Genomic DNA, 25397 nt, shown 5'->3' on the forward strand with positions numbered 1-25397 from the left:
TAAACAATAGTTTTGAACAGTAATTTCCTCCATAACAGCAGGAAACACCCCTCTCCTTCAAACTCCTCCCTCCGTGTGTGTTCTTCTTGGCTGCAGCGGGCGTGTCACAAGCTCGTTTCTGCTGCTGCTGTAACCTCGCGTCACCAGGCTCACTGCTTTGCTGCTGCTCCTGTCTGCTGGCGGCCGCTGGGCAAGTCTGGATGGGCTCGCTCGTTTCTTGGAGTTTCGGTTGAGAGCTTTGCTGAAGCTTTTGCGATTCTGGTCTTATTTATGCTGCGTGTTTCAAAGTGTGTTCCACCCGTAATCTTTTATGCAAATTTGCAATCCCTCACCGCCAGCAATCAGCGCGAAAGCGAAAGCGTTTTCGCCAATCCATTCTACAGTATGAGAATGGTTTCATCGCGCGTTCCCCTGCAGTTTTGGCTCTGCTTTTTCTAGTTGGGAGAGCACTGTCGCCACTTAGTGGGTCGGTGGAATGGGTTGTACACGTTCGGTGGCTCCAATATTTTTATAGGAGACGTGGGGAGCGTTGATCCACGTCCCACCGTCAAATTTTTTTTTTTTTTTTAAGCCGAGATATCTCGTCATTGGCAGTCAACCGTTGGATTTTGTAAGCCGAGATATCTCGTCAATGGCAGTGAACGTGTTAATAATGTATGCAAAAAAAAATCACAAAAATCAAATTTCTTTATTTTTTCACACTTTTTCACATCAAAAGTTCAGGATTTCATTCATACCTGTAATCTACAGTATGGTGGCGTAATGAAGAACTATCAAATTTCTACCCCATTTCAACCAATCATATCACGACATGGCAGCTGTCAATCAATCTTCATTTTGAGGAGAAAATTCTGCAGGCAAGATGGCCGCCTAGTGCCTACATGGGCAGACTTTTCTAAGCCCATAAATGTTAATGTACTTGGCCAATAAGTACTGTATGTAACATACAAAATAAAACAAACGGTAATGTCTCCATTTAATGTAGAATGCATAGGACATGTAACTGGTTCATTAAACTCGCATTCCAGGAATAACGTTAACGTCCGCGGGTCTTACCCCGGACCCTCAGACATTCCAATCCGCCAGGCGGCACATTTGCCTCAGCTTTCTAACGCGAAGGCAGCCTGTTCTTCTGTTCTCTGCGGAACAAATCACGCTCGATTTGGGGGCGGAACACGGCAGGATTGGCCAACGCCAACTCCAACTGTCAAATCAAATCATCGACACGTACTGTATATGGCCCTGCCTCTCAACCCTCTTTCATCTCAGGCAATAATGTGTTTTCAGTCTGATACGTCAGCGACCCTCTCTGAGACCCGCTTCATGTGCTCTATAACATTATTCTCCTGTATTGTAGTGTATTCTCATCCTGTCATCCCAATGAACACCCCCCCCCCCCCCCACACACACACACACGCACGCACACACACGCGCGCACACACGCACACACACGCACACGCACACACACACACACACACACACACACACACACACACACACACACACACACACCCTCCCTCCCTCCCTCCTCACCAGATACACTTTGTTTTACATGGCCGGCAGCTTTACTGTTTTTTTATCAGCCTAATTTCCGCACTTCTAATTACTACTAAGAGGAGTTCCCCCGGCTGCCCTGCCCCCCCCCCCCCCCCCCCCCCCCCCCCCCTCTCCCCCCCCTTCCCCGGCCATGTGACCACGCTAATGAAATGCCATTCGCGCACGTTGTCATTTGACACAACTGCGCCGTTTCCGTTTCAGCCAGTGGCTCAGGCTGATTTCAAACTGGGACTTCCCCAACGGGACCAATCTCCTCTCATTTGTAAATATTTGCACATGCATTGTCTTTTGGCAGCCCGGGGGCCCTCAATAGTGAATACTGCATGAATGCAATTTGCCCTCATGCTTATGGATGGTGTATAATATTAAAAAAGGCAAACAGAACGGTGCACGGTGCATGCTGAGTGAAACATGCTATACGCACGGATGGATGCATGCTTTCTCATGACCACCAGGCTTGTATTGTAGATCTTCTTAAAGTCGCTCTAGGCAATATGTTTTTATGTGAGAATACACCCATCTTAGCGTCAAGTGGTTTAACACCATCTCCCTAATTGAGAGGGTGTAAATGTGTCCTCTTTTCCCCCAATTAATTTCTGGTGTCGGATGCGGTTATTAGTGGGAAATCCTCTCGGGGGCATACTGTAGGGAGAGAGAATTGAAACTTAAAGGAACACTCCGCCCATTTTCAACCAGCTTTGTATCATTAGAACATCAGTAGTATATCAGAAAACTGTAAACGGTTTTGAAGTCTGTCATTTAATTTGACAGTTATTGAGTGTTAAAGTGTGGACCAGTGACATCACTGATCCACACTAACTCAAATGAATAACTCATTAACTCAAATCAACTCTCAATAACTGTCAAACTATTCATCATTCATCTAGTTTGATAGTTTAACGCAGTTTAACCACCTCTTTGAAACGAGGCGAAGAGTTTACTCAGCTATTTTCAGATCAACTGTATCAATCGATGGGGCGTCCGGGTAGTGCAGCGGTAGATTCCCTGCCTCTTAACGCGAGGGGCGCAGGTTCGCATCCTCGTGTTACCTCCGGCTTGGTCGGGCGTCCATACAGGCACGATTGGCTGGTGTCTGCGGGAGGGAAGCCGGATTGAGGGTATGTGTCCTGGTCTCCTCTGGTCGGTCGGGGCGCCTGTTCGGAGGGAAGGGAACTGGTGGGAATAGCATTATCCTCCCACGTGCTACGTCCTACCGGTGAAACTCCCGCTGTCAGGTGAAAAGAAGCGGCTGGCAACTGCGCATGTGTCGGAGGAAGCATGGCGCTAGTCTACGGCTCTCCCCAGATCGACAGAGGGTGGAGCAGCGACCGGCGCAGCGTAGGGAAATTGGCCAAGTACAATTGGGGAGAAAATGGGGAAAATTTGAAAAAGAAAGAAAGACTACAGGAAGTTACTGATTTACTGAAGTCACATTCTGTAGAGGAACCTTGTTGCAAACCCAATTGGCATCGAGACGAATGAATGATGGAGTGGACGAAATGCGGCAGAGTTCAACCAAGAGTCAGAGAAACATGGACGCCTCTCGGACTCTGGCTGAATCAATGTGCACAATCCTGCATCATTGCTACTTTGTTTGGATTTTCCCTTCAGAATTGGCCCTGCTAAATGATCTCTTTTAGCTACTTGCTTATTAGTGAAATGTTGTTGTTGTTGTTTGAAACTGTGTATTCCTTTGTGCTGCTGCCTGTCTTGTCCAAGTCTCTCTTGAAAAATAAATGTGTAATCTAAATGTGACTGAATAAAGGTTAAATCAAAAAATAAATTACCTGCCAGAAGGTATTGTTACAGAATGTGCTGCAGGAGTGTCCTTCCCTTCTCATCTTCTTCTTTTCACCCTTCTGTACTAAGGGTGTCATTCTATAATGATTTACTAATGTTTAATTATGTTTTTAGGGAGATAATGTTAATTTACATGTATTTAAAAAAGTAATAACGAAACCCCGAACCCAAATGTGGTAAAGCCTGATACGCAATGGTGAAAAGTCGGCTACTGAATCTGCTATTTGCTGATCTTTATACCAGATGATGTCACCTTCTATACCAGTGGTTCTTGAATCCTTGAGAGGGTTCTGTAATAGAAAAATAGATGAAATGCCTTGTTGATCCATCAATAATGAGTTCCCCGTTCAAAGTGTATATAGGAGGATTTGATTCCACATGTTTACATCTGTGCACAGAGTCTCCCTGACAGTCAAAACTTACATCAGGAGAGCCACGAGTCAAAGCGTCTTCCCATCATATACTAAAATGAGCACCCGCCCCCAACCTTGGAGGCCAGAGATGTTCCACTAGGCTCACAGAAGTTCCATCTAACCCAGTACATGTCCATTACGCCAGTAGTTCCATCTGATGTTCACAAAAGACACAATAACCTTGGTCTGGTCACACAAGACAAAATACATGTTATCTCCCTTCAGGAATGACTCTGCGTGATGGAGCAGAGTCCATCTTAGAAGAGCCATAGATCATAAGCAATCAATCAATAATTGGTCTAATGGTGGTCTAATTTGTGTCAGTTGAGAGGTCCTTGAGGTGAAAAGGTTTGAGCACCACTGATCTACATGAACCACTAATAACATGGATTAGCCCCGCTCGCTTTACAGTAGGTGATCCCAACATTGACCATAAAAAAGACCATTCTCTGCAGCAAGAACAAACAGCAAGTGTATTTGTTTAGTATTATTTCTGTGGTTTAGCCCTTTAAGTATGTTTTCAATGAGCCACTTAAATGTATCCATATCCAATCAAACTTCTTGATTGGCATTGGACACTCCCTGCTTTAGTAATATAAAAAGAGAGAGAGAAAGGGAGAGAGAGAGAGAGAGAGAGAGACAGAGAGAAAGAGAGAGAGAGAGAGAGAGAGAGAGAGAGAGAGAGAGAGAGAGAGAGAGAGAGAGAGAGAGAGAGAGAGAGAGAGAGAGAGAGAGAGAACTTGGCTGATCATCACATAGCACAGTTTGGACATTTTACAACTTCATCCTGACTCCATCCCTCCCAATTCACCTCCCTCCTTGTACCTCCCCCACTTCTCCTCCTCTCCCCTCTCCTCTCTCTCCCTGTGAGGTCCTGTTAGATGACTGAGTGCTGGTGTCTCTAAATCGGGCCCCCTATCGTCTCATCTCTCTCTCTCTCTCTCTCTCTCTCTCTCTCTCTCATATATACAGTATATATCTCTCTCATCTCTCTCCCTCTCTCTCTCTGTGCCAGGCAGAAGAACTTTGCCCGAGGCATCGAGCAGCAGCTCCCAGACGGCATGGTGGTGGCATCGGTGCCAACGGAGGTGCAGTGCCACGAGGAGCTGTCGGACCCCGTGCCCGACCCCGAGTACCTCACAGGTGGGAATGCATATTTCACCACGCGCCCACGCCATGAGCTCACAGCTGCTGCACTGTAGTGTTTCATCACCGTCCCAGTCAAAAAAGACATACAAATAAATAGCACAATAAGTCAGCTTCAAAGCAGTTGGCAGCATTGACAGGATAGGCCGTGGTTGCAGCATATTTTTTTATTTTTATTTTTATTTTTTTATAACTGAATTTGAAAGTAGATATACTTGCAGAAACAATCTGACCAAAAAGTTCCATTGTTTTCAAATTCTTAAAAAGCACAAAAGGGAGTAAAATGTGTCTTTTTGATCCTCCAGTTCATGAATACAATCCTATATTATCATCAGTGAGTCTGTCAAAATGAAAGTTACAGTAAATTACAATTCAATATGTCATAATAAAGGGAAGGTAAACTCCTGGGTAGCAGGGCAGCCTGTTAAAAAACCAAAACCCAACCTAAAAATGGAATTGAAGTCATTCCCGCTTCGACAAACCAATATACCGGTAATTATCTTGCAAAAGTAGCAACCGCAGCAGCGAGCCTCTGATCTCTGATGCAATCCTGGAAATGGTGGTAAAATAAAATGTAAAAATAATGTGTTACTGTGAACTGATGGTTGTGGATGATCTGCTCATGACATTACAGAGAGCATTATACCTTTGGAAGAGACTCACCTGTCCAAGATAATAAGAACATCATGTATCAGTGTCGTTACGCCCCGCCCCCTCACATGAACATCTGCATAATGAAACTTCATCTACAGATATAAGAACTCTTTTTAATCATGTGTTGATCTTTCTATGCTGGAAAGCAGCATGGTCTGTGAGAGTACTGCTTGTTGAGGTTGCACGGTTCAAACAGAAGAACAAGCTTTGTGAGCACTCCTGACCTGGTGTTCATGTTGCTATTATTCTGCTATTTGCTACATTGAACATTGAGTGAAATTAGAGTTGTTTGTTTGTTTGTTTGTTTGTTTCAAACAGTGCTTTTATGAAGGCCTCCTGTGTACTGTAGAGGTACTGAATGTACTCCATGCATGTGTATCCATCCATAGGATGTGTATGTGTACATCTACTGTATCTATCTATATATCATCTCTATCTATCTATCTATCTATCTATCTATCTATCTATCATCTCTATTTATCTATCTATCTATATCATCTCTATCTATCTATCTATCTGTCTATCTGTCTGTCTATCATCTCTATCTATCTATCTATCTATCTGTATCTATCTATTTATCTATCAATCATCTGTATCTATCTATCTATCTATCTATCTATCTATCTACTGTATCTATCTATCCATCTATATGTATCTATCTTTCTATCTAGCATCTGTATCTGTCTGTCTATTTATCTATATACCATCTGTATCTATCTACTCTGTCCGTCTGTCTGTCTGTCTGTCTGTCTGTCTGTCTGTCTATTTATCTATCTATATATCATCTGTCTCTATCTATCTATCTATCTATCTATCTCTCTGTCCGACTGTCTGTCCGTCTGTCTGTCTATCTATCTATCTATCTATCTATCTATCTATCTATCTATCTATCTATCTATCTATCTATCTATCTATATCTATATATATAGATATAATATATATCTATATTGTTTCTTTAGTTTTACTTTCTGGCCGTGACGAGTTGATGCTTGTCTCCTCTTGTCAGACAAATCAGAATGCAAGAATAATAAAACACAATCGTTTGTTGGCAGAAGAGAAAACTAAATGAATGCTGATGATCTGGATTGCGTTCAGCCCTTTGACAGCCACTCTTGGGCTAGGTGACTGAGATGTGGCCGTGAAGTGCAGTGCTGCTTGTATCCAGCCTGAAGTGAATGGCAACCTCGCTGTGCCCCTCATCTGCATTCAGTCTTTCATAATGAATGTTTCCCTCACACCTGACCTGACCATCACCTGACCACCACGCTCCATGTTGGCTTTTATTCCCTTTCAAACACGCAGACAAAAACATCGGCTCCGCTACAAAACGCTGTATGATACAGACCAGAGTGCAGTCGCCTCCTGGATGCTGTTCCTCGACAGTGCAGCTCGGGCCAAGTAAATAAGGAGCTTGAAGCAAAATAGGTAGAATATTAACCAAATCATTTTTCATAAAGAAGAGACAGACAGGAAGGAGGGGGAGGTGGTTTGCGCTGCACCGCCACTGTCGTCTGCCTTGCTCGGCTCTTCATTACCAGCGCTCAGTAGATGTATCCAGTAGACTCCCTTCAGTTAACAGTCTCACGGTCCAAATGTTTGAAATTACACGGCATATTTCTCTGAATAGTATAGCATAGGTCATATTTTAATTAGTTTGACAGAAAAGCTTATTTAAGTCCATTAAGGACCAAGAGCTGTTATTCCATTTGATTGTTTCCCCAATGCTGCCACATTCAAGAGTAGAAGCCAGACTTCAGTCATGGACGGGCTATCCCTCCCTCTGCCGACATGACTCGTACACTTTCCCTTCAACGCTGGAGTGTGGCAGAGCCAATAGAGAGTGTAAAATTAATAATTACGTCGCAGCATATTTTCACAGATGAGTACAGGCTGCTGACCAAGCTGTTTCCAGGCACCTGTGTCACTGACCGCCTCTGAACTACCTCGGCGTTGTGCATAACGCTGTCGACCCGGCACGATGGCTTTATTGCTTGTTGTTGATATAATGGCGGGAGATACAAGGCCGCTGGAGAGTCAAGAAGCGCATCATCCGGGGTTACGTCGGAGGTGACGGACAATCAGACGGCGACAGAGTGGCGCCCGGGTTTTTCTCCTGAGCCGAGTATATTGGAAACTTTGGAGGATATTAAAAAGCGTCTAATCTAAATGGATCTTCTGCCAGAGCCGCCGCCCCCGATGTCCCCCGCGTCTCTCCCCGCCCCGCCTCCCCCTCCCTCTCGGCTCCCCCTCCACAGCTCAAACCTTTTTATCGCGACGTCGCCCTGGGCTCACACTGCCCAGAGCAAGAGCTCAACACAGGCAGAGCTCCACACCCCCCACACCCCCACCCTCCACACTGCCCAGAACAAGAGCTCAACACAGGCAGAGCTCCACACCCACCCCCACCCCCACCCGCACACCGCAGCATCCAGCAGGGGGCTATAGAAGTACACAGTGTACAGTACACGCCGAAGCACAACGGTGCAGTTTTCACTCCGTTTCAAACTGTTTTTCCCGATGCAAGAATACTTTTTTAATGCACCATTTCCTGCAAGAATACTTTTTTAATGCACCATTTCCTGCAAGAATACTTTTTTTAATGCACCATTTCCTGCAAGAATACTTTTTTTAATGCACCATTTCCTGCAATTCGACCTATATTTTATATATAAAGTATTCAGTTTGTATATCGTGATGCTTCATTCTCAATGCTACATTAAAGAACCCAATGCATTTGAAGAGAACACAGGAGAGATGTCTGCAAAGGCTAACATCATGATATAGCCTACTGCACAAAATGACAAACGAGACAGTTACATCAAAACATTTTGTGCAGTATAGCCTCTGAATGATCTTACTTTCCACTTTCCATTCCATGAGCCCCCTGCTGGATGCTTTGATCATTTTATGGTATTACCCTTAGGCCTCTTGGCTTAGTTCCGTTTTGAATATCACAGTTCTTTTATTCCCTAACACTCTCTTTTGCTTTGGCATGCAAGACTGACACTGCTAACAGGGGGCTATTATCTTTAATCATCTTCTGAAATCGTCTCACTTTAGCTTTGCTTGATAGCTTGCCAAATATAAAACACAGTTTCAGACAGAAAGACAGAGGCCTTCGGCAAACAGAACACCGCATGGAACCTTTTGCCAACCGAAATGTAGCTACTTTAAAAAACAAACAAACAAACAAACAGTTGTAGCTAGATAAATGTAGGTGACATAACTTGTTCTCTTCCACCTCTGGTCGTTACACAGTTATGGTCTTCAGAGAAACACACCTATGCTGTTTTTAACTTTTCTTCGCCCACAAATTGTGCAATGCTAGCTGTTGTTTCATGGCTCAAAGAACTATGCTGCTGCTACTCGAGTCACAATCGCTGTGTCTGTGGTAACATTATGTACTATTTGAAGACTATTGGAGTATTTTTAGCCCAGGTGTGGGACTGTACCACTTGGGTTGGAAAGGGGGTGCAGCAATCCAAATGCAACTATGTCAATTCATTAACAGCAGATGTTTCATTAAATATTGAGAGATTGAAGATTAAATAGTTGATGAAGATTAAAGATTTGATTTTTATTACATTTTGACTTTTAAAAAGGGAGAAAAGTGGGTGTAAAAAAAAAAAATTCCTCCCCCCCTAATTTCCAAGTGGAGGTGCATGTGTCTAACTTGCCTAATGGTGTAGGTGACCCAGTGTCTGTGAGTGAAAGTGAGGTGCGATGGTCAGAAGGAAGGGGCGGGGACAAAGAATCAAACAGATACAGTATCCACCTTGTTTTTGAATGTCCCACTGTACAAATAATTGTGGGTACAAGTTCCGGTTTAACGTGACTTATTGTTGCAGCTTGCCATTTCCTTTGTTATACTCTGGCTGCAGACCCGAATTATAAACCGGAAACTGGAGTACGTTATAAAAGTTATATATATAGTCACATTCTAAACAACTAACCAACGCTGGGAATCCGTATTGAAACAGTGTTACTCGAAATGGTTAAAAGTTAAATCAATTTGGTCATTTAGTGGCGTTTTACTGCCATGTAACATAGCTAGCTAGCCGCTAACATTAGCCACAGTAGGCTGCGCACTGCGCTCTTAACTCATTGAGTGCCAGCCACTTTTGGAAAACGGACGCTCCCAGTGCCAGAGTTTCAGAGCGTTTTCAGTGATTTCTCGAGGCCCACAGAATATTGTGTGATATTACTATGTAAACACCGAACACGCAGAAAGAACGATGAGACTCTATTGTATCAGCAGCAAAAAAAAGTTTATTGAAATCATTTTCCGTTCTGTAGTTATCAGCCGGAGAAGATAGGTCAAAAACAGCAAAAAAAGGCGTTTCCATCTAGGAGCTGAGATATTGAGCCTTTTGTGAAATGAAGCATTTCAAGCAAATCACTGACTCTGAAACTAATATTTTCTGACCTGAAACATCTGAACAGTAATTTCCTTCAATAAACAGCACCCACACCCCCCTCAACTCCAAACTCCTCCTCCGTGGGAGTGTCTCTGGTGGCTCTGCTCGCTGTGCTGGCTGCTGCATGTGTCAGGCGAGTCTCTGCCTCCTGCTATGGCAGGCTCTGCTGCCTCACGGATCCACGTTCAGATGGCGGCCGCTCGTCGGGGGAGTCTGGATGGGGCTCGCGTTCGTCTGCGTTTCTGGGGTTTCGGTTGTGAGCTGGGATGAAGCTGCGTCCGATTATAGGCTTTCTGCTGCGCGTTTCAAAGTGCGCTGCACCCAGTCTATTTTCGGAGCACTCAGCCTTGTGCGCCGGGACCCAGCGCGACACTGTATATATATATATGTGGCTTTGGTTTTATTTTCTGGCGGCTAATCGTGTGGAGAAGCTATGCAGCAGAGACAGAGACATGTGTGGGAGCGGATTGACTGCTGTTCGCAGCTAAAGTTGGCTCCAGGCAGCCAGAGCAATCTGTGCCGCTCTGGCTCATGCATCGGTTTCTCTTTGATCACGGGGCTTTTTCTGCTTTTTTTTCCTCAACTTTCTCTAATCTGGAGAGCACTGTCGCCACCTAATGGGTCGGTAAAATAGGTTATACACATTCAACATGCCCCAAAATTTTACAGGAGATGGATCTGGCTTTGATCCACGTCCCACCGTCAAAAAACAGAATTGACGACTTTAGTCGTCATTGGCACTCAACGTTACTATCCGAATTGACGACTAAAGTCGTCATTGGCACTCAATGAGTTAAAGGGATATTTATCGACGAGATTTTTGCCAAGCTGGACCTGATTAGTGATTTGCTCCGTTCGCCCAGACGGGTGTCAAGCTGTCAGCAACAAGGCTGGGAGGATCACACCGGAAGAAAAACGCATAGGCATCATGGCCGCTAGAAATAAGGTGGATAGGACTCATTTTCAAACTGATGTTTCACTTCCATATTCCTAGCCTGGGAACCTGACGAATTTGCGAACGCATCTTTTATTTGCTCTGGCAGGTGTGTCTGGCTCCTCCCCTGCAGACAGATTTCCACCCCACCTGAAAATGGTCAGGCCAATCACAACCATTTATCTAATGCGGTGTGGGTTTGATACAAACAAGCTACAGTACATCACATGTTTCGTTGCTCTGATTGGTTGTAGGTCTATACAATAGGCCCTTTTCACGGGGGCCATTTTGTGTCGAGAAGCCAGGGGAAACACAGGTGCAAGCAAAACACTAATGAGGGTTTCCAAATTCCAATCATGGAAGTTGGAAACCCTCATTAGTGTTTTGCTTGCACCTGTGTTTACCCTGGCTTCTCGACACAAAATGGCCCCCGTGAGAAGGGTCTATTGTGTCTAGAGGCTTTTGGTCTGCGTCCGTTGATAACGGCCCTTGGAAATCGAGTTCCCAGACTCATACACAGTTGCCAGCTGGTCTGGCGATTCCAGGCCTTACATGTATTGAAGCTGAAAAAGGTTTATTTTAGTGATATTTTTTACTCATTGAAATAAAACAGATTGTATCACGGCTTAGGCAAGTTGCAAAAAAAATTCCATGAATAATTTAAACAATTCAAGAATCTACGGGAATGTAAAATGTGCATGGGGATCAGAATTTGGCAGTGCTTGACATGGTCTCTGGTGCGTACAGTAACACATTCACAGCACCTGAACAAGAGCTTGACAACAGCTGCACAGTACAATGCTGCATTCTGTGCTGCAGCTTTCAGGAGGTGCAGAAACAACAACAGTGTCTCGTAACATGCATGTTTGTGCCTAACCCTGATGCATTGTGGGTAAGAAAGGCAGTTTCCAGGAGGACTTTTCCATTCAAAATGTTGCACAATAAATCAACAGACTGTGTTCATAAATGCACCCTGTAGCTCTTGTTCAGGCGGAACAGATGTTGCACACCAGAGTTCATGCAAATCTGGACTGTATTTTTCCTCATTGCTATTCACTTTTTATTTTAATTTTTTTTGGTCTAATTTTCATAATTCACCCTTTGATAATGCACAAATCTCAGTATTATGCCCCAGTAAGTTCGGCTGCTACTGATACTTCTGCTACTTTACACATCAAAGCACGTCAAAGCAGGAAGATACTTTTTTGTACACATTTTTCATTCATTCATTTCTACTTAATATGTGTTGAAATTGTCAATTTGAGTTTGTTTATGGAACCTTTTTTTCCACCAGATTTTTACAAATTCTCTCCTCCAATTGTCTATTTCCCCTGACTAAGCAGTCCCGGTCGTTGCTCCACCCCCTCTGCCGATCTGGGGAAGGTGTACACTCTCACATGCCTCCGCCAATGCATGTGCAGGCGTCAGCCGCTTCTTTTCACCTGACAGTGAGGAGTTTCAGTGGGAGGACGCAGCGCACGCAGAGGAGCACCTTTTTGCAACCCAAATTGCCCTTTTGGGACACTTAATAAATCTTGAATCTTGAATCTTGAATCTTGAACTTGCCCCCAGTTCCCCTCCCCGCTGAACAGTGTTTTGTTCCATCGCAGAGTACGAGGCCAGAAAGTGAGTCTTGAAAGACAGAAGTCTCAGCACCTGGCCAGAAAATCTTGCTCAACAACCTTTTCAACCCCCCCCCCCCCCTATCACTCATTGTCCCTTAAAAACACATGGCCTGTCATTATATTCATTCAATTTGTTCAACATTTGCTACCTCACAGCTGCGTGAGCGAGAGACTTCCCGGACGCTGCACAGGGAAGGAAAAATAGAAAATACATATTTTAGGAGACAGATGTTCGCGGGGGGGGGGGGGGGGAGCGATTTGGCCGGCCATCGAAGTCACCTGGGGCATCTTCTCGCCTCACCGGCACCTGTTTTCTTGGCCCTCGCGTTTCCACCGAGCGGCCAAACACACACGCCCACCTCGGCACTCTCTGGGCCCCTCCGGGCTACAGTAGCTGGCACGGGTTAATTGCGAGGCTCAGGTAATTGTCCGTGGGGGGAGACAGACGCGCAGGGGGAGGAGGGGGGATGGGGGGTGAGGGGGGCGCAGGGGGAAGAACGTCTGTCGCGCGCTCGCCACCCCTCCCTCCCTCGCTGATTGGGCCAGGTTTTTGGCCCTGCTATGGTCAGTGTATTTGTCACCATGTCAGCACTCCTTGTAGCAGCCCTCTGTGGCCCGGCGCAGGGGGTGAAATCATTCATCTTCCTATTCATCTCCGGGCGCGGAGGCCATTCATCACCGGGGCCAGAGACCCTCCATCAATTACTCCGATGGGAGAAAGAGTGGGGAAAGGGAGGCTTTTGAAAGGCAAATACATCTTGATTTAATTGGAAAGCAAGTATGCTCAGTGCTGCTAAGGAGATTTCCCTTAAGATGGAGCCGCAGAGATAAGGCAGGAGAAGAGAGCAGACAGACAATGGAGGGGGAGGGGAGGACAGGCATCTCCAGGCGTGGAAAGAGCAGAGGCAGGTGGAGGGAATCCATTGGTGGAGGTTTGACCCGCTCTCGTCCCCCAGCCGGCAGCCAGGTAATGTCACGGCCACTCGGAGGCCGCCGCCTCCGCAGCGACACACACGTCTGGCTCTGTGAGCGAGGGCAAACACCACACTGGGTAGAGCGAGCGCGTCGGGTTCAGACAGATGTAACGTAACGGGGGAACACCACGGGGGGGGGAATGGCTGAGCAACGAGTTTAGATGCTTGGAATAGGAAAGTAAAAAAGAATAACAGACGAGAGAGAGAGAGAGAGAGAGAGAGAGTTCTGCTGATAAGACTCGGGGTGTTTTTAGGGAGTTTGGCAGGAAACCTTGTATGTAATGAGTTAATTTCTAAGATCAGATATCCACCATATGAAGGGGGGGGGGGGAAATGATCATTATGATCAAATGATTGATAGCACAAAATTAAAACGTTGTAGCACAGGATGTTTGCTAACTTAAGTCCTTGATGGAAAAAGCCATAACACTTTTACAAACTTGATCTGTATACTTTGAAATGTTCTAATGCTTGAACCTAATCTTTTTTATGAGTGTCTAATGTTTGAAAAAAAGTGACACTTGCTACTATAAAATGACTGATAGCACAAATTAACCCATTGATACCTGATGCAGCATTTGCGTGTATATCCCTCATTTGTGTGTGTATCCCTTTAACACCGCGAACCGCGTCACGCGGTTCGCGCTCTTAAAGGGATACACACACAAATGCTGCATCAGGTATCAATGGTTTAAAACACATCGTGACACTTCTCAAACATAGGAGGCATCTTCATGCCCTTGATTGACAAAGTGCTCGACACTTTTTACAAACTCGACCTCGTACTTTGAAGATAACACTACTCTCAAACTGTGGAGGTATCGCTCACCTTAAGGACCCTTACTCTCAAACTGTGGAGGTATCGCTCACCTTAAGGACCCTTACTCTCAAACTGTGGAGGTATCGCTCACCTTAAGGACCCTTACTCTCAAACTGTGGAGGTATCGCTCACCTTAAGGACCCTTGCACCCGTGAAATCCCCCCTAAGTGCCTGTGAAACTCCCGCAAGACTCTGTGTTGATAACCTCACCTAATATACCATTAAGACCACAAGGCTCAATTCTGCTCCTCGAATAGCCGAGGAAATAAGTCTCCATTTAATTTATTGACACAATTTGTCTTTTTGCAGAGCTGCTGATCACATCACAAGAGCGTTTTGCCACGGGCAGACCCTCTTTCATTGTGATTCACCGTGTTTGGGATGAATTTGTGTGTGTGTGTGTGTGTGTGCGTGTGTGTGTGTGTGTGTGTGTGTGAGAGGGAGAGAGGGAGACAGACAGAGAGAGAAAGAGAGAGACTGAATCTCCTGTGGTATATATTTTTTTCATCCCTCCTGGTGCAATGTGAAATCTCGCCCTCAAAGTTGATAAAGCTCATCTGTGATCATCTGTCACACTCGGCGTCAGGCTTGGAAGGCACGCGGGCCGGCGCTGAAACGTATGAAATCAGCTGCCGAATGAACTTCAAACTTTTTCCATTGGAATTTTTGACTTGACATTTTCTGCCGAAAGGTTAAGACACAAAGTTAAATGCCAATTGTTCCAAACTAACCTCCCATCCGTTAATAATACATGGTTATTGGTCCAGATTATCATTGTAATCAAGGAGATTATATTTCCAGCCTTGAGTGGAATCAAATTGATCAGATGCCCTTCCGACAATAAGCCCATTAACTTTTCTTTTTAATTTCCCGTATCAAGGTCATCTTTGCGTTACTCTATTCCCCCCCCTGTCATCCTCAGCCTGGCCTCTCCCCGGGCTTTGCCCAGGGCCTCTCCACACCCTCCCCATGCTATGAGCCTCTAGATATGTCAGCATTGAGTTGGCACATAATCTATATTTTATTAAGCCTTGATATAATTGGTGGCAGGGAGGGAAGGTCACGCCTTGAGGGACCATTGCCCCCCCCCCCCCCCCCCCCCCCCCCCACACACACACACACACACACACACACACACACACACACACACACACACACAATGCTTTTCAAGTTCAAATACAAACGGCCCTCTAGTCAGGCTGTGGATCATCGGACACCGATGAGGACGATGAGATCATATACTGTAAGTGCCGTGTCGATATGTTATCACGTTGTGATTTATTCAGCATTCCAGACACATTCTGGAGTCAATTGTTTGGCACGACAACAGTCGTGAGTCGTGACCGATGTGTGCTGGCAGAATCGCGAGAAAAAGCGGATTTGGTTTTGTCTTTGGGTGTTTCTTTTGTGAGACTGAGAGCTGTGGAAAGTGAAAACTTTTGAAACGGATGAAATAGAAAAGAGATGTGGCTTTTAGACCATATAAAATGAAAAAAGGAGGGCTCCTTTATCTTACTGTAGCGTTAGCGTAGCGTCCAAGTAGGGATGAGACGATGCTCGGAATTCAATAAATCATGATACAAAAATATGAAAAAAAACATCTTATGGCGATATTAGCTCCATTTTATTCTGCTGTAGTAATCACAAGATGAGATGCTTGACCATCACAGTTGCACAATCTCTCCATCGATATTATATTGTAGTGACATTTCAAAATAGTTTACATTATATCAAGCCAATGACATCGCCGGAAAGATTTGTGTCTCAGAAGTAAACCGAATTCTGGACATCCTCAGCTCATTCATGTTGGACAAGAATTCGCAGCCATTTGCACGCAGCCATTGCTCATCCAGCTCCCGGTTCCTCTCACTAACTGCATATGACCAAATGTGGTGTGAATGCGAATATCAGGAGTCAGACTTGCAATTATAAAAATATAATTTATTTCCTATAAGAAAACAATTCTAAATTTAAGGGGAAAGGGAGTTTGAACAATGTGACACAAGTCTTTCAGCGTTGCTCTGTCTGATGCGCCCACACAGGTGAGCAGAATTTATCGAATCCGTTAAAGGAGCATTCCGCCGTTGTTCAACCAGCTTTGTATCATTACAAAATCAGCAGTATATCTGAAAACTGTAAACAGTTTTGCAGGCATTCATTTAGTTTGACAGTCATCCGTTTTCTGATATACTACTGATTTTGTATCGATACAAAGCTGGTTGAAAATCGGCGGAGTGTTCCTTTAAGCATGACGCACAGACACTCCTCCGCTGTCCAAGGTGCTGAACCTTCAACACCAAGAGCACACATTATGCAGTGAAGCAAGATGGTGTGCCCTTAGAATAATTCTGGAGAAACCGGCTGGCCATTCCCATCCGTGAATAGGAGTCGAGGGGCAAACCTCTGAAAAATGAATCCAATGCGGAAGTACCTTTTTTTTTGAATGGCCTGCAGGGGGGCGACTCCACTGGCTACAGAAAGAAGTCCGGTTGTATGGATGTCAATGGGAAAATGACCCTACAGTACTTCTCACTTGATTTATGACCTCAGTAAATGCTTGCCTAACACTTTCCTAGTTGATGGTCTCAACCCTTACTTTCAACTCTTCTTCAATACAGCATGATGTTCATTTAGTAAGTTATGGTGCCATTCAGAGTACAAAAAGACCATGAAGCAGACTACGCTTGGGGCGTCATGGTCCAGTGATGGAGCAGCTCATCGATCACAGACCGACAGCAGGGGGCGCTGCAGCTCTTGCACCAGCTGCTTCTGGCGCCAAATAACCAAGATGGGGACGGTGAAAATGCCAAACTTGAGACTTCAAAACAGTCCACAATGGGTGACGTCCATATTTGTATATACAGTCTATGATAGTCTATGATATACAGTCCCAGAAACGTGTAGATAGAAGAGTCCCGACATCTCCATTCACTCCAATGGACCAGTTTTTTTACTCTCAAGAGTTCCAGGAAGTAAGGTCCTGGATTAATCAGCACTGTCGAGTTGCAGCAAAATAGACAGTTTGTGTTGTACTCTGAAAGGGTTTCTCCCCCCTCCCCCCCCCCTTGAATCAAATTGTACATTATCAGCTTTATTTTAGCATGCAAAAGTAGCGCGAGACCCATTCCTGGCTGTTCATTGGCTAATCTCGCATTTTGGTCCTCCACTGACGCCACTCTCTCTCTAGAGGACACTAATACAGTCTATGATAGAAGTATAGTCATTTGGCTCTTACAGTGTAGTAGGCGAGAGGCTTAGGAGGCTAAGGGTGCTTTCACACTGGCGCCCCGGTACCGTTCCCGAGCACACTTGTCCCCAAATTGACCCCAGTTTCGGAACGTTTGATGAGTATGAGCCTGAGCGTTGCATTGCGTTCCGCGACAGGGCGCGCAACGAGAAACCGTGACAGGATCCATTTGAAAAGGTGGTCTGGGGAGCGCTGCTTTGGCGTGCCGCCCGGGCACGGAACACTTGCGAGTGTGAAAGCCAACCGTTCCGAACCACATAGACAACACACGGGGCGAGGATCAACTCCAGGTATAGTTGATGACGCAAGTGCACTCTGTTCCGTTTCCGAGCGCGGAAGAAATGTTGTAATGTGAAAGCTGACCAGCGGGGGGCAATCGTTCCAGGGTGCGGAACGAAAGCAATATACCCTTTTCACGGGGGCCATTTTGTGTCGGAAAGGCAGGCTAAACACAGGTGCAAGCAAAACACTAAAGAGGGTTTCCAAATTCCAATCATGGAAGTTGGAAACCCTCATTAGTGTTTTGCTTGCACCTGTGTTTACACTGCCTTTTCGACACAAAATGGCCCCCGTGAGAAGGGTCTATCATTCCCAGTGAGAAAGCAGCCTAATTCTTTACTGTGGAAAAGTGTAACAGAGAGTCTTGTTGCTGCATAGCATTTTCAAACAATATATCCTTGATAAATGAATTGTGATCCCTTGGTATATTATTATAAACAAATCACACCATGGTCAGGACAGTTGTGACCTCATTCCAGTGCTATTGTACTGTTACTGTAGTAACATTAGAAAACAAAATGACACTTGCTGGCTTAAACTGACTGAATGTTTTTCTCTTTCTCATTACTGAAGAGGATAAGCATATTGGAAGTGACCCCCCCCCCCTCCCATTGCCCTTTCACTCCTTCCACCATCTGCTGCTGCAAGAAACTCTGCGTTTTGAGTTCAAATCTGCCTTTTCACTTCTACTTTATAACATTTGAGAAGTAATGTGAGACATAAAGATATAAATGACCTTTAGGAGCCGCTGTGGAACGACTCTCTTTATGAACAGAGTTGTTCGTCTTTGGAGGTTGGCAAAGGGCATCGTGGCCTACAGCCCGTCATTTTTACCAGCTTTGTCATCAACCCCTCCTCTCTCTCTCTCTCTCTCCCCCTCTCTCTCTCGTTGTCTCTCTCTCTCTCGCTCCTCCTCCCTCCCCTGGGGAAAAGTAAACAACGCTGACAGAGTAGCTTCCGTACCTTTGTCTTTTCTTTAGTGTGATCAATCAGCCTTGCATACGGGCGCACACGGGCACACACACACACACACACACACACACACACACACACACAAACACGCACACACACACACACACACACACACACATACAAACACACAAACAAACACACAATCACAAATACATACACTTTCATAGTGATCACACCTTGGCTGAATTGTGCGTTGACCCTTTGCTGTTCCTGCACTTTAGCCACACTCTCCTGCCAATAGGGTCACGACCCACAACGCTTCCTTCCTGTCACTTCACTCGCTCGCCCGGCAGCTTTGTGCCGAGTGCTCCGCCAGTCTCCCTGGATTCATCTCTCTCTCTCTCTCTCTCTCTCTCTCTCTCTCTCTCTCTCTCTCTCTCTCTCTCTCTCTCTCTCCTTCCTCTCTCTCTTCCTCTATTTGTTTACCGTCACTGGATGGCAAAGTTATTATTCAGTTGACCGTGTTGTTCAAGATTCAGCCAAGTTCATCTTGTCTAGTCAGCACGGCTGGTGAAAGCAACCTGCAATTACAGTTGGTAAATACAGTGTGCAGAAGGAGCAACTTTCATGTATGGCACAACAGTAGCCTCAGAACTGATACTCCACTTTCATGAAGGAACTATTTTCTTTTGACCGAACTACACCTGCTAGCTGCTAGCTAGTTCTTCCTACATGAGACTGCATAGGAGCAGCAAGGCAGCAGCAGCTAGTGGGAGTAGTTTGGGCAAAAGAAAATAGTTCCTACATGAAAGTGCTCACAACAAAGGCTGTGCATTATCTTGAGTAACGGGGTCATGATTTCTGGAAAGAGACAATGCTGTTGAGGTTTTCAAATGTATATTTTTGGTGCTTCGAGCACCTCAAGCCGAGTGCCATCCAGTCCCATTGTATTGGAGAGAAGGCAGAAACTCTGCGGCCGATATCTCCAAAACTCAGGCAACTATCCAAAAACGATATAGATGGATAAATAGCACTGCGGGTGAGAGGAAAAATATGTATTTTTGATTTTAGGGTGAGCTGTCCCTTTAAATGTTGTCTAGTTTTCAATACCAAGGTTTCTTTTGCCATTCCAGCCTGTAATTTATCTTCTTCTTGTGTAATTACGGGTGGGAACCAGAGAGGGCGCTGTTTCCCCACTGGGGAGCGGAACAACAACAACAATGGCCATTTACAGTACAATTGAAAAGACAGGCGCCGACATGGTGCACGAAAAAACCTACTTTCCGGGACTTGCCACAACTGCAAAGAGATCCACTTTGCAGGTCTTTGTGGCACTTTGTGGCAAAGTGGGGCAAAGTACCACATAGTGTCCGCATATCGAGTCCCTATGCGGCCTTTACTTGCCCGGAAAGCAGGTTTTTCATGCAGTGAGACAGTTCACGCCTTTAATGTTGCTTTGTCACATCCGCGATATTTTCCGAATTTGCCAACCCAGACCACCTGCGGGGCGGGTCAGCCCGGTGGGTTCTGGGTAGCCCGCGCATCGCTACCACATTGGAATTGGCGGGGGTGTGTGTGTGTGTGTGTGGTGGGGGGGGGGTTGTTTGAGACTCTGAAAGAGAGAAATGAAAGAGGAGTGTCATTTCTGATGCTAGCACAACAGGAGAGAGGAATACATTACACAATGTGGAGGGGAAACAGCGTTTTAGTGGAAGAATGATACCCGCTGGTATTATCCCTCTGGACATAATTTGCATGTCTCGCATCTCTGTTTGTATGCTGTAATGGGATGGAAATGTTCCTCTTCGACAAATTTGAATTAAACAAACCCCCAATTAAGTGAATATCCGTCGTGTTTATGACAAACTGTGAGACGAGCAACTCATTATAGCTGACATGCTTAAGTGCTCAACAATGTGGCATATTTCTACTTTTTTATTGTGGTAAAACGACATTGTTTTATATTCTCGCAGCATCTCCCTGCCTTGCGCTCTCGTGCAATTGGTCACATGCTCAATGAATTATTCACACAGTTGCTAGGGTAATTTTGGTTTCCGCTGACCTCCGTGTAAACTTAGCTAATTTCACCATATAGACGAGGCTGTTGTTTTCAAGCTTCAAAATATTGCTGTAAATATGGAATCAGTTTAATTGGCTGCTGACGCATCAGTATGCTGAGAACAGAAATGTTCCGGTCTTGCTGGTTTCTGAACTTCAATGTAAACAGCATATTATTATAATTTTTTGCATGAAGGTGACTTTTTTTTTTTACAAGAGCTAATTGCAGTCACCATTGATTACCTTAATACTGTAGCTCTGCGTTTCAGCTCTTATCTGCTGTCCGGGCCTTGTGATTCGCAGGCATTCTATTAGAAATAGCTTGCTGTATAAATGTATGAGCTATTCCTGCTGTACGCTCTGTTTTCAACCGTAACTCAAATCAAGTAGTCGAGGCTCAATTAAAATTCAATTTTGGATGCAGGCCCTCAATGGTAATCACATTTAGGAGGGGTTTTAATTTATTCGTTGACGCTGATTAATTGCGTGGAATCGCTCGAGCCATTTCCTATGTTAAACTTCAGTTAATTAGCTGACAGGCATTGGATGGGATAATTAATACGGTGGGGGGCCCGCGGCGTGTTACCAGAGGGGCATCTCCGGGTGGGTGTCCCGGTGACAGAGGCCTGTCATCCTCATAAACGCCTGCAGTTAGCGTGAACTCCTCAGCTCCTCAGAGGAACCTTGTTTAAGAGGCTTGAATTCCAAGACCCGATTTCATCATATTTGAAGAAGAAGAAACTCTCTAGCGCTTTCTATCAATGCTATTAGGGATGAGTTTTAGAGGTTGTAGAGGTTGGTGAAGGGTATCTGACGGCACTGTGGCTTAGTGGTTAGCACTGTTGCCTCACAGCAAGAAGGTCCCGGGTTCGAACCCCGGTCCATCCCAGGTCCAGGAGTTTGCATGTTCTCCCCGTGTTCATGTGAGTTTCCTCCAGTTTCCTCCCACCACCAAAAGACATGTATGTTAGGGTTAAGACTCCTGTCAGTGCTCCTGCCCAAGGCACTGGCAAAATAACTGGAGTTGGTCCCTGGGCGCTGCACTGCGGCTGCTCCTAGTTCAAGGAAGGTTCCTAGTAGAGGATGGGTCAAATGCAGAGGATGCATTTCCCCACAGGGATAAATAAGGGATAACTTAACTAGCACCCATCATTACTCTCTCTCCCACTCAACCTCACCCCAACTCAAGGGGAAAAGTAAGAGTTGACAGGTTGTGCGTATGTACAGTATGTGTGTGGGGATAGGGATGCAGAATTGTGCAAAAGAAACCAACCTGTAAAGACAGTTGTCTGTTTCACTCAGCATGCGTCACGATCGGGGTTTACGCCTAGAAAGAGGCGGACCTATATGACGAATCATCATGTTTGTACTTTAAGCTCGACACTTCAAACTTTAAACGAGTCGTCACTTTTAGGACTCTACAGTATCTCCTTAACTCAGCTTTATCTTTTGTACCGTTTGAGAGATCGCAGTTTATGTTTTATACGTTGTCCAACCTTTATAATGGGACCCTATGGAGCCAGGAAGTCACTCGAGCACTCTGTACCTTTGACTAAATTCACACATTTTAAAGTTCGACAGTTCACACACAACTGTAACACTGCATGTATTATACATACGCCCCTTTAGCTACAGCTGCTCTCCCACAATGTCAAAATATCAGCGATGTGATGTCTAGTTTTTGAGATCTTAACATTGGTTTATATTGTTTATTTCCTAGTATAGTTAACTGCTGCGGTGGCACCCGGAAGTACGTCTTTGTTGTCGTGATGTCACGCTGATCGCTCCTCTAGGTGGACAGTGCTTAGATCTAAATGGGGCGCTTGAAGCGAGCAGAAGCGTGTCAGTGATTCATAGTTGAGCCCAGAGTCCCTCCCTCCCCAAGTCCCTCATAATTAAAGTGAAAGCAGCATATGGCCTCGTGACCGCGCGGGCGCAGAGGTGCGCGCTGAACTTTTACTGCCTTCTTATTGGCCGTCATCGGCAGCGGCGGGTCCCCTCCGCCGGCGCTCGTGTCACCTTGAGCTGTCACGAGCTGCTCACTATGAGCATCTGCCAGCCTAATTGCTAAAGCTTACTGATGAATGAGTTCAGCCATGTTGCTTCTTTTGGATGTAGGAGTTCACACCTTCGGGAGGCCTTCAACCTCAATTTGACTGTTTTTGTATTTATTTTTGTCGAGAGGGGGGGGGGGGGGATGGTTCAAGGCAGATTTCGAGATGTCTGGAGAATTTTTCTCTACTTTACACCGTATTCAGTTTCTGCCCAAACGCCAGATGTAGAGGCGTTGGCGACGTTGGAATCTGGATTTTTGTTTTATTTTATAGATGGTTTTAACTTGACAACAATAACAACTGTCACAACCCACATAATATCCGGTTTACTTCCTGTATACATAGCTGAGCGCAGGCTGATATTCAGCTCATATTAAATGTTAACGTTAGGCCGTGTCTCCGACAGACACATTAACAAGGTAGCCTATTTCGGTCTTTATGTCTTGTAGTAGTTAGTAGTTGTTGTTGTTGTTGTTGTTGTTGATAGTTGCCATAACAACCACCCCTGTCGGAAAGACGTGCACACGCTGGGTAGTAGGAAGTGTTGTTGTCTGGTCCGGAGCTAGCCTGAGAGGCTAATAAAAGCTACATGTTACAGAGTAAAGCTGACTATCAGTACGTTATTGCATGCATAGGCCTATCTTTACATTTAAACGTATAGCAAAAATAAGAAATAGAAATAGAAGTAGGCTATGTCAGTGTTTTCCCCTGAACAGCTGAGAAGGTGGACACTGTAAATAGTTAGCACTGTGAAGCTGATACAATTCAGGTAATGCAACATTTAAGGATGCCAACCGCCATAAAACACAGAAGAAGAAGCTGAGAAAAAGGAAGTGCTGTAGGGTTGCAGCTGGTGAAAACCGTCTATAGAACTGAATGAATTGTAAGTCCTTTCATACGCTTCGAGTCTTTGCCTAATCCTGTCTGGAATGCAATCAGTGGCAGACTGTACTTTTGCACCAATGCCACTGGTTTACTTTGCTATGCAAGACACAAAAGGAAGCAGATCCACTTCCAACATTCACTTAACGAAGGTGCAGCAGTTACATAACTAATTCATGTGTTAACAAGTGTTGATTAGTCTCCATTGATTTTTTTTTTATCATTAAGGGCATGCTATAATATGTCTCCTTTTTATTCACAGAACGTGCAATAAAAGAAAAGGGAACATAATGCCACCCAAACTCTGCTGAAACTCTTTTCACACGTATGATTCGTCACATTTGCTCAGAACAATATTTATAATTAAGCTTCATGCTTAATCAGCATGAAGCAATAGGAAGTGCGTTAATGACATTGGAAAGTCATTATATGAAGGAGTCTAACTTTGTTATTACTTTGTTGTTACTTTATATAATTGTCTATTTTATATTGCCTATCTGTGCTTTGCCAACTTTTGCACTCTCAATTTGACACCATGTGGTTGCATAACATTTAATGAATAAGGCTGGAGGGGATGCTGTCATACTGGCCACAGAGCTGTGTTCAACAGCCTGGCCTTTCTACACTTTGAAGGAAATTCAATTTAAATGTTGTTATTATCTACTCCCCAATGTCAGTTGAAAACGGTTGAAGTTTGTATGTTAATACAACACACACAGCGAGTTTGGTAGCCCTGCTCGGTAGCAGCCTTCTTCAAAACAACTCGAGTGAATGGAGACTGTGGCTTTAGGTTATCTTTCTGAGCACTACTGCCTTTTTTTCAATTGTTCCCACTCCCAGCCAGGAGAGGGCGTGTGTGGCTGCGTGCAGCATCCCGTGCGGCCGCTCCGAGTGCTTCTAGTTGAAAATCTCCTGAAATTTTCAGAAAGGCGCTGCTGTCGCCACCAGCGCCCCCCTTTCAGGCAACCAAGCTGTTTCCATCAAGCGCTCAGCATCGCCCTGCCAGCTCTTTTGGACACACACCCTTAAGCCCAATGTCCACCAGATGCAGTACGGCTCTGTGCAGCTCTGGGAAAACTGCCGGAACAGACTCTCGCCCATGTCAGTAGATGGACAATACATGCGGTGCGGAAAAAATACGCACCTGTTCTATTTTTGCCAGATGTGTCTGGCAAGATGACATGGGTGAGTGTGATGGGTCTGTTCAGGCAGCTGCACCGAGCCGTACCGCAGCTGGTGGACATAGGCCATTAGAATTCCATCCAAACTGCATAAAGTGCAAACGCACACCGGCACCAAACGACTGCACTGTTGGTCCAAAAGTCAAATGTTTCAACTGACACACAGGCGAGCAGATAATGACCACATCTTCATTTCTGGGTGAACTATTCCTTTCAGCTTTTGAAGGCTCTTGTCCTTTTCTCTTCACCTTCGACTTCGTAGTGGCCAGCAGGGCCTTGCTCGAGGATCTCATGCAGCACTCATATGGGCTTAACGTATCTGAGCTGTAGATGGAAGCCAGACCTACCACAGCCTCACAAAAGTAATCATCAGCAACATCTTGAAATCAGTTCCAAGACTATCACACAGCCATTTTAGAGAAACTACAGCGAGGTTGATATGA

The 25397-nt window shown here is 45.1% G+C and overlaps 1 protein-coding gene across 1 annotated transcript in view; it reads left to right on the forward strand.

The window, feature by feature from the left end:
- astn1 (astrotactin 1) overlaps positions 1 to 25397 on the forward strand; it is a gene marked incomplete at both ends in the record, with an annotated part of 525801 nt that overhangs the window by 253859 nt on the left and 246545 nt on the right. Inside the window, one exon of the mRNA XM_083653323.1 lies at positions 4786 to 4913. Within this exon, the coding sequence (XP_083509449.1) occupies positions 4786 to 4913 (128 nt within the window). The remainder of the gene's footprint in view (positions 1 to 4785; positions 4914 to 25397) is intronic.

This window comes from Poromitra crassiceps, assembly GCF_964638095.1.
Source record: "Poromitra crassiceps genome assembly, chromosome: 17".
Lineage (NCBI taxonomy): Eukaryota > Metazoa > Chordata > Actinopteri > Beryciformes > Melamphaidae > Poromitra > Poromitra crassiceps.